This window comes from Ctenopharyngodon idella, chromosome 5, assembly GCF_019924925.1.
Source record: "Ctenopharyngodon idella isolate HZGC_01 chromosome 5, HZGC01, whole genome shotgun sequence".
Taxonomy (NCBI): domain Eukaryota; kingdom Metazoa; phylum Chordata; class Actinopteri; order Cypriniformes; family Xenocyprididae; genus Ctenopharyngodon; species Ctenopharyngodon idella.
In genome coordinates, this window is record NC_067224.1 from 18262749 (window position 1) to 18273386 (window position 10638).

The 10638-nt window shown below is 36.1% G+C and overlaps 1 protein-coding gene across 1 annotated transcript in view; it reads left to right on the forward strand.

Annotated features, from left to right (window-relative positions):
- The window catches only part of npffr2a (neuropeptide FF receptor 2a), a 33075-nt gene extending 28119 nt beyond the window's left edge, over nucleotides 1–4956 (forward strand). Inside the window, exon 4 of the mRNA XM_051895582.1 lies at nucleotides 503–4956. Coding sequence (XP_051751542.1) covers nucleotides 503–1343 — 841 coding nt within the window. The 3' untranslated portion in view covers nucleotides 1344–4956. The remainder of the gene's footprint in view (nucleotides 1–502) is intronic.
- Nucleotides 4957–10638: the final 5682 nt, after the last annotated feature.

A 10638-nucleotide genomic window follows, 5' to 3' on the forward strand; every position in this document is an offset into this window, starting at 1 on the left:
GCCCAGAACAGAACCATACCGCCAATTCAAACTGTATGCTAACTGCCAGTTATCTTTGACGATAGTGATCCTGACAGAAATAAATTACAATTAACATTTGTATATTTTTTATTCCATGGTGGAAATGGGCTTTTGTTAGTTAAATAGTGGAGCAGAGACAACTATAAATGGGTTATTGTAGTCAATCATACTAAAAATCTGTAGTGAAACAAACATTCTGGGCTGTAGAAACCTTTTTCAGGTCAAAATGATTCAGAAAGTACTATTAACCAAGACGTATTAATTTGAGAGAACAGGAAATGAGAGCAAAACATCTTTTGAAATTCTGTCATCCTGTTCATCACCAAATATACTGGATAGAAGAAACTATAGCCTCAGTCATTAGTGTTCAGTGTGACTGCATAACAAGATAAAACATTTATTAAACACCTTTGTTTAAAACAGCTGTTTCTTCATAGAGCAGTTAAATGCTTAACCTGCTGCCTGTTGTTGTCTTTTGCAGATTCAGATGTATCGTGTATCCCTTCAAGCAAAAACTGACAATATCAACAGCCACCCTCATTATTGTGATAATCTGGGTCCTGGCAGTCTCCATCATGTGCCCCTCTGGCGTCATGCTTCAGGTGACTAAGGAACAAACCATTCGCGTGTTCCTGGGAGATGGTAACCGAACGAGCCCTTTCTACTGGTGCAGGGAAAACTGGCCCAACCAGGAGATGAGGAAGATCTACACAACTGTCCTGTTTGCCAACATTTACCTAGCTCCTCTGTCCCTCATAGTGATCATGTATGCAAGGATTGGGATCACTCTGTTTAAAACGGCTATGCCGGCGGGGGCCAAACCTGGCCACGATAACCGTCACTCTGTGTCGAAGAAAAAACAAAGAGTGATCAAAATGCTCCTCGTCGTGGCCTTGCTCTTCATTTTGTCCTGGTTGCCTCTGTGGACGCTGATGATGCTAACAGACTATGTTAAACTTACTGAACACCAGTACAGGATTATTAACATCTACATCTACCCTTTTGCCCACTGGCTAGCCTTTTTCAACAGCAGTGTCAACCCGATAATTTACGGGTTCTTCAACGAGAACTTCCGCCGTGGATTTCAAGCCATCTTTAAGTTCGGCCTGTGTCCTGTCGGTGGTCAACATCGGACCTATTCTCACAGGTTGCAGGGTAATTCTGTGCAGCCGGTAAACCTGCAGCCCTCCACAGAGCCCATCTCTCTTAATAGCCTGGAGAACAACAGCTCGAGGAGGATGAACCACGTCAACGAGCAAGACTTAGTGATGGAAGATTTAGAGAAAGTGTCTGAATGCAGTATGGAAGGAGCTTCTCTTTAAGGGTTTCATAGAGATGAATAATAACGTGGCGGTGTTTTTTAAATGACAATGATGTAGGCTACCTAATAGGCTCATTACATCTCAAATTGAAGACTATTATTTAATAAAACATTTTTAAAATTACATTGTTAACATTATATAATTGTGTATAAAATGGATTTTACTTACTTTCTTTTTTTTTAACGGTCATTTGCTGCTAACATGAATGTACTTTCTGGCACATTTGGCAGTTTATCAACTGTAGTCTTGTAAACATTGCAATTTGTAAAGATAAATTCAGTTAAAAAAAAATAAGATTATTGTAAAATTATGTATATATGCACATAATCATTTTGACTGTATACTGATGTAAACATCTGGGATTTTACAGTAAATCATTTTATTTATTTAATTTTATATGCAATCTGAAAGTATCAGAACTGCCATAATCCAGAATCGTTAATTGTTTCTGGATTACAATATGGGATTTAAGGCACAGCACTTGCATCGTAATACTAAAATTAAACATACCTCATTTGTGACAAATCCCTCTAAATGCTGGAATGATTTTCAGTGGGAGGTTTTTTTTTTATTATTTTTTTTTTTTCTTTTTTTTTTTTTGAGACAATGGACCATAATTTTTTAACTCGTGCCAAAACAAGGTAAAAAAAAATGAGCCTTGATGGAGATTTATCTGATTGTTTACCGTACAGAACATGTAGTAACCTTGTTCATCAGTGTTGACTGACTGTTTGTTAAATTGTTTTACATAGACAGAAGTAGGCTTTGTATGGGCATCAAGAATATTTGATGCTCATGAGTCTGGATGTACGTAACACTGTGATTCACTGGCCTACAGCTAATTTATTCTTCAAGCATACTTTCCTTTCTCCCCATGTTTGTCATCTGTGCCAAAACTAGACATCATTTAGTTATTCATTACTATTTTCCACTCTCTCTTTTTGTATATTGAATAACACTACCTACTTGTGGGTTTCCTGTCAGGGTTTTCAAGTTTAGTTTTTAACTACCCCATCCTTCGGTCTACATTATCTTGTGACAGCTTCACAAAACAATCTGTAGTGAGACTGTTAAAGTCAGACTGAAATCTCTTTTAAGATAAACCTCAGCTCTCTGTTAAGATCATTCAGAAGGATATACAGAGCAAAAGCCAGGACAAGCACAAGGTTTAGGAATAATTGTTTCTGTCTCTCCTACTTTGTACTTGTTATTCACCATGATTTAGAAGGACAGATGGGCTGTTTTTGCAGATCAGTTTCAATAAATCTTTTTATCAAGTAAGTATTAATAAATATATCTATTTTTCAAACTGGGAAGGATGTTCTGAAAGTTGTAGTAAGACTTTTTACTTATTTTGTATCTCTGTCATATTTGCATACCCACTCCAGTTTGCTTTGGTGAAGTTCCAGAATAGTGTTTATTCCATTTTTATTTCATTCTCTTTTTTTTACCTTCACCCTGAATGAATGTCCTACATTCAGTGTGAATGTTAGCAGAAACATCTTTTCTCACCCTCAAACAGAGCAAAACATTTCCTTTTCCTAGACTATTTTCATTCAAATATTGTGACAGGAGTTTGTTGGATTACTTATTTGAACCATTAAAGACATCCAAAAATACCTACATACAGAGGATTTGTCCTCAAGTAATTCTACAGTCTGTTGTCGGCAGTAGATTAAATCTATCGGCAGTCAGAGCTGTGTTTTTGTGATTATCATAGCAGATGGGAGATGAGTATGTTAATTCTGCCCTCTTCTTGACAGCAGACACTACATAAACCAATGTAATCTCAACATGATTAAGGCAGCAACACCGCTGTAATGTGAGATCGAAAATTAGCCGAAGGAATGTGATAGAAACAGACAGAATACATAAAGAAAAAGATGTCTGTGATTACAAGGTGACTCTGACTTTATGGACTCTCCAGGTCTGTCACACGTTATTGCAAGATTTGACATGGACACATTTCTTGAAGAAACATTTATTTTTCTTTTACTGTTTACTGAACATGAACATGCTGTTTATGAAGAACAGAGTACTTACTGTGAAACTTAATTTGTGTATTTCTAATGATGTATTTGCAAAAGCAATGCTGTAAACTGTTGATATTTAAGGCTTCGTGAATCTTGTTATATTAGTGTTGGCTACATGCTAATAGTGTGTGCAACTGTTTCAAAAGTGATTGTGACTGACTCATTTTGATTTTATAAATGCACTTTGCAACAAGGAGTAAAGCAATCTGTGTTCAGGGTTACCTTTTGGATATGGACTAAAAGCAGTTTGTCCATCAGAGTGTTGTTTATATTGTGGAGATGCCATCATGCTTTGGTGTAGATTAATAAAGCAGTGTAACTCAATTGCTTTTTTGATTTGATTTTTCTTTTCTTTTTACACTGCAAAAAAAAAAAAAAAAAAAAATTTTTGTTTTCCAGTACAAATGTCTAAATATTCTTAAAATGACATAAGATATTAAGGCTTGTTTTCTGCAAAATGTATCAAAATTAAGTGAGTTTATGCTTAAAACAAGAAAATGGGGTCAGAAAAAAAATAATTCAAAGGGAAAACAAGATTATTTTTCTGATCCCACTGGCAGAATTTTTTTGTTGTTTTAAGCATAAACTCCCTTAATTTACATACTCCCCCCCTAAACATTTAAGAATGTTTAGATATTTGTACTGGAAAATAAGAAAAATACTAAGAAAGAAAATCATTTTTGCAGTGTACATCATTGCACCAAACATGGCTTTAAACGTCCTTCACTGGTGCATGATGTAAAAATATCGCAATGTCTTTATGCTTTTTGGGTTTAATTTTGAGTTGACGTCTTGACACCCCTCATCACTGATTCTGTCACCGTTTCCTTTTCCTGAATGGCTGAATGGGATAAAATGATGCAGATTATTCTTTATAGGTGCAAGATACCTGCCATAAGCCTCCAGACTTTTGTGTCTTGAAGTATACAGCGTTTCAATGAAAAGCAAGACGTGTCTGATCAAACTGCCATTTGATTCATCACGGATCTATTCACACTGAACTTTCTGCTGTCTTTTCTGCTGTAACCAATGAGGGAGCAGAGATCTGCTCTTGGTAATGTAATCAGGCATTGCCTGGCCTAGGGCCTTGTTCCAGCAGTGCCTCTGACGTCGCTGGAGACAGAACAATTCTGGCAATGATTCAACCTGCTGTGCTTTCAGTTCCCAATGAATGCATAGCACTGGTGCAAATCTAGTGATGTGTGAATACGATGTTCCAAGTAGCGAGACGAAAACTGTCACAAAGAGTCAAATCAGAATATGAATAGGAGGTTAGGGTGGATGATGAATTCATTTAGGTCACCGATGAGGAACTTGAGAAATGACTCATCATACTTACGATTTTAATGTAATGTATTAGTGATGTAGACGTGATGTGGTCACAACTCTTGAGTGCCATTGAGGCAAGACATTTGTCATGATCCAGTCACTGACCTTAACTGCATGTGTAGCATATTCATCATGTGCAAAACAATGTTGGCCAAAACGATGACACTGTTGAAAAGGACATCAATCTTACGGACCTGTTATTGTGGCAACGTTTTAAAATTGAGGAAAGTGAATAAAACAAAATGACTGTACTTATATTGTTACGTTTGTTTTCAGTGATCGTTGTTATTTGTCAGAATGGAGTCCAAGGCTTGTGAGTTTCAGAACCATGTAAAACAAACATCATGTGCTCAGGGTAATAAATCAATGTGAAAGGGCTTGAATACAAGTCTATTCTTCATTTGCATCTGTGTGCTGAGTGTCACTAATGTGATGCTCATTTTTGTCTGGATCCAATTTCTTATGTTAATACATTAAAAATGCCATTCATGACTTGAATTCACATCATCTATTATAAGCATGTTTTTAATTTCTGAAATAAAATTCTGAATTTTGGGGGCATAAAGTAAAAAAAATGTCAAGGTGATACAACTTCTAAAATCATGTTGGAAAAAAAAAATCGTATTAAAAGGATGAAATTCTTGACAAAAAAAAAAGTAAGTGGTTTGAGTAAGTTCTTTAATTTTACGGCTTAGAAGAAAATAAAAACAGTGAAGAAGTTTATCTAAAAAATAAATATTTGAAAAACTTTTCTGTCAAAGTCATGTGGTGAGACCAACATCAGGGAATTGAACAGCATTAAAAAGATAACGATAGCCAGGATCAGGTCAATCAAAGAATTTGACCTTTTTATGACAAGGTAAAGTTAGTTGTCATGTCATGTGATCCATCCATCCATCCATCCATCCATTCTCTAAACCAATTTTTCAACAGCACTTTAAATAGCTTTCAAAACGTTTTCCTTTCTCTTAAACACATAATTGTCACTGACTCTTGTAAAAAGATGAATTTTGGTATTAAAGGGTTAGTTCACCCAAAAATAAAATTTCTGTCATTAATTACTCACCCTCATGTTGTCCTAAATCCGTAAGACCTTCGTTTGTCCTCAGAACACAAATTAAGATATTTTTTAATGAAATCTGAGGGTATGTGATCCACAAATTAGCAGCAATGACACTGCATCTTTTGAGGTCCAGAAGTGTATTAAAAGACATATTTAAAACAGTTCATGTGACTACAGTGGTTCAACCTTAATATTACAAAGCCACAAGAATACTTTTTCTGCGCAAAAACAAAACAAAATAACGACTTTTTCAACAATATCTCGTGATAGGCGATTTCAAAGCACTGCTTCATGAAGCTTCGAAGCTTTATGAATATTTTGTTTCGATTCAGTAGTTCGGAGCATGTATCAAACTGCCAAAGTCATGTGAACCAATGAAATTTCAAAAGACTTATGACATAACGAAGCCTCGTTTACTGAAATCACGTGACTTTGGGGCTCCGAACCACTGATTCGAAACAAAAGATTTGTAAAGCTTCAAAGCATCATGAAGCAGTGTTTTGAAATTGCTCATCGCTAGATATTGTTGAATAAAGTCGCTATTTTGTTATTTTTGGCGCACAAAAAGTATTCTTGTTGCTTTATAATATTAAGGTTGAACCACTGTAGTCACATGAACTGTTTTAAATATGTCTTTTAATACACTTCTGGACCTCAAAAGATGCAGTGTCATTGCTGCTAATTTGTGGATCACATACCCTCGGATTTCATCAAAAATATCTTAATTTGTGTTCTGAGGAAAAATGAAGGTCTTACGGGTCTGGGACAACATGAGGGTGAGTAATTAACGACAGAAATTTCATTTTTGGGTGAACTAACCCTTTAAATAAGATAACTGAATAGGCAAACACTGAAAGATGAATCGACATAAAAGCCTAGTTCTAGGTTTTTGAGTGTTTGCAGGAAGGATGTCAAAAGCAGATGAATGAATGAATGAATTGCATGAATTTGTCTTAATGAGCTAAGAGCTTTGCACCCGCATGACACTGCAAAACATTCTCAGCCATGTCTAAGATGGAGTTGTTGTTCTGTTAAATCCATGTTAACCAGTGTTGCCACTGTACAAAAACTATAGAGCTGAAATCAAAAGAGATCACAAAAGAATGAAAGAGACACGCTTACTTATTGTAAAATGTTGTCAGTGAGGTTGTCATTTATGTCAGAGTCCCCATTGGTTTTTTTGTGCTCAATCACCTTTGAAATCTACTGTTAAAGTCTTTGTATGCCAAAAGTTGCATTCAAATGATTACAATCCAGTACACTTCCAAGAATGAAGAAACACTCCAGGTATTACGGAAATCGAACAAAAGTTTTATTCATTCAGAACTGATTGCATCTTTTCTTTTAAACAGCAATCTGAATATGTTTTGGGCACATGAAGCCTGAAGTGTGCGTTATATTTTACCTCTGAAATTCCCTTTCTATAGTCTAAATCCAGCATGAACAGGCTTATCTCTTGCTTTAGTCCCACTTGGTTGCAGAGTGTCAAAGCCTGTTAGAGTTCTGGATGTGGTCATTTAGACAACAAAGAAACCAGCGCTCTGAAATCTTGGCCTTGGACTTGGACCGTTTGTTCTGCCGAATAGCTGCAGGAGTAAGCGGCCATGACATCCATCAAACATTTCCTCTGCAGGCTGCTCCACTGATCTCTCATGAGATTATTAAAACCTTGACAGAGTAATTGGTTGTGGAATTAGATGAAAGAAGAATTTAGTGCATAACAAATCCTCTCTTGTATGCGCAAAATGGTAAAAACAAGAGTAATAAGACATTGTGTCTTTCACTAAATGCTTTTAATTGGGGCAGAAGAAATATTACATTAAGACACAGGACAGATGACCATAAGCACAGTTATTGTTCAGTTCTGAAAAAAGACATTACATCTGATTCTCATTCTATTCTACTATCTCATCTTTGAAGCCTCAAGAGCTTTATTCAGGCTACGACAACAAAGGAATCAGAGACAAGTTAAAGGTGTAGTTCTGTCATTATTTACTCTCCTTCATGTCTTTTGAAACCTTAATGATCTTCTTTCTTACATTAAAAAGGGGTTATTTATAGCAGAATGTCTATGACGCTCTTTTCAATACACTGAATGTGAATGGTGACCACGGCTGTCAGAAATGAATAACTTACATTTCGATCTGTTCCTCACACAAAGCTACTGTATCATTTGTCTTGATATATAGCACACGAGTTTGGACTATGATGCTTTTATGGTTCTTTTTTGTCTATTTGGAGCTTGATAGACCCTAGTCCCAATCCATTTTCAGTTTCAAATTTGTTTGTGCAGCATTTTTTACAATACACATTGTTCCAAAACAGCATTACAGAAAATAGAAAAGAAAATAATAATAATAATAAAAAAGGTGCCTTACAACCCCCGCTCAGTGACCAGTCAAAGGAAACCATGGCAGGAAAGAAATCCATAGGAGGTTTAAGCAGAAGAAAAAGAAACCTTAACAGAAGGCAAGACTCATCTAGGGAAGCCGATCTCCTCAGGCCGACACCAGACGTTTTGTTAACTTTTAATTAAACCTTAAAGGGGACCTATTATGCAAAATTCACTTTTATATGGTGTTTGAACATAAATGTGTTTTGGCAGTGTGTGTACAAAACCACCCTATAATGAAAAATACACCCACTCCTTTTTTAATCCCCATAAATCATAAGCAGTGTCTCAGAACAAGCCGTTTGAAGATTCTGTACAAAGGGATGTCACTTTGTACAGGCCACGACATCTGATGGTCACTGCAGTATTAGCACAGACCCCGTCCTGAGTGAGTTGTACGCAGACCGCTATTGTCTCGATGCCGGAGCAGCTGTAGCGACAAGATTGTCTCATAAGCGATGAGGTGTTTTGTTGTTGGATGTAAGAGTGAACATAACAGTCTTCATTTACTCCCAACATCTGAGCTGCTGAAGACGCAGTGCATTAGTTTTGTTTTTGAAGGAAATGCAGCACAGATTTCTGCACGTGATTTCTGTCCCTGCTGTTTATGTTCACAGACATAACCGACTGTGTTTGTTAACTTTGTGTGTTTTTGACATAACCTTTTGTGTATTTGACAGTTTGAACACAATAAGACATGAAAGACAAGTTAGTTTAATCATGGGATGAGCCATCTGACAACCATCTTTCTGTGTGTGTGCTTCAGATGTGTGCGCTCAGAAAACGATAAATTATACATTTAAACTGATATAGCTTTAAAACGCATGCAAATAATAAACATGATAAAGAAGTGCAATGTCACTGAGCGTGATTACGATATAGATGATAATCAAAACCAAGCAGATGTTTTGTTACTATTTAGCAAGAGTATCCGATGCAAGCAGGAGCCGTGAATGAAGGAAGCGCTATTCTGGATAGGGGGGTGGGGAGCAGCAGCTCATTTGCATTTAAAGACACATGCACGAAAACAGCATGTTTTTACTAGCACTCAAAATGGGTATTTACAACATGGTATAATAAATGATCTGTGATGTATTTTGAGCTGAAACTTCACAGACACATTCTAGTGACACCCAAGGCTTAAATTACATCTTGTAAAAAGAAGAATAATAGGTCCCCTTTAAGAACATTGACAGATAATTCCGTATTTCCCTTAAAGAATTAGTTCACTTTCATACAAAATTTTCCTGATAATTTACTCACCCACATGTCATCCAAAATGTTCATGTCTTTCTTTCTTCAGTCGAAAAGAAATTAAGGTTTTTGATGAAAACATTCCAGGATTATTCTCCTTATAATGGACTTCAATGGCCTCCAAACGGTTGAAGGTCAAAATTATAGTTTCAGTGCAGCTTCAAAGGGCTTTAAACGATACCAGACGAGGAATAAGGGTCTTATCTAGCGAAACAATCGGTCATTTTCGAAAAAAATGTAAACGCCTTCCCTATTCTACTTACGGAAAAAATGTAACTGCCACTGTGTTTGTTCCGTAAGTAGAATAGGGAAGGCATAGGATGTACAGCGTAAGCTTTTTGAAGAATACGAAAGTACGGTTTTGGCGGAAGCACTTGGAAGGCGGTCATTTGTTTATATAAAGCATATAAATTTTTTTCGAAAATGACTGATCGTTTCACTAGATAAGACCCTTATTCCTCATCTGGTATCGTTTAAAGCTCTTTGAAGCTGCACTGAAACTATAATTTTGACCTTCAACCGTTTGGAGGCCATTGAAGTCCACTATAAGGAGAATAATCCTGGAATGTTTTCATCAAAAACCTTAATTTCTTTTCAACTGAAGAAAGAAAGACATGAACATCTTGGATGACATGGGGGTGAGTAAATTATCAGGAAAATTTTATTTGAAAGTGAACTAATCCTTTAATGTAGGCAACTTGCAAAATCCCACCACCAACAATAAAACAACAACAAAATCCTCTAACAAGATTTAGAAGTGAAGAAAAATGGGAGTTTTAGAAAGTTTTAGAGCATAGAAAACACACACACACACACACACACACACACACACACACTGTTGGGTTTCTATGTTTTATGGAGACATTCCATAGACATAATGATTTTTATACTTATACTGTATTTCTGTATTTTTAAATTTTTATACATTTGATCTCTAGCTGGCACATATTTAAACAAGCAAATGAATGTACACACAAGCATGCGCAAACATTGATTTGAACAGATGCAATCCAATCATGCAGTATTGATGATGGTTATATGCAGATATGGCCATGTTTTAAATAGAATTGGACATGATTATTGTATGGAAAACAGCAGTGAATATGTGTGTGTGTGTGTGTTCTTGTATATATGGTTTATGAAGACACAAATGTGTATAATGGCATGGGTATTACAACGTAAACATTTAGGGGTAGGATTAGGGTTAAGGGATAGAATATACAG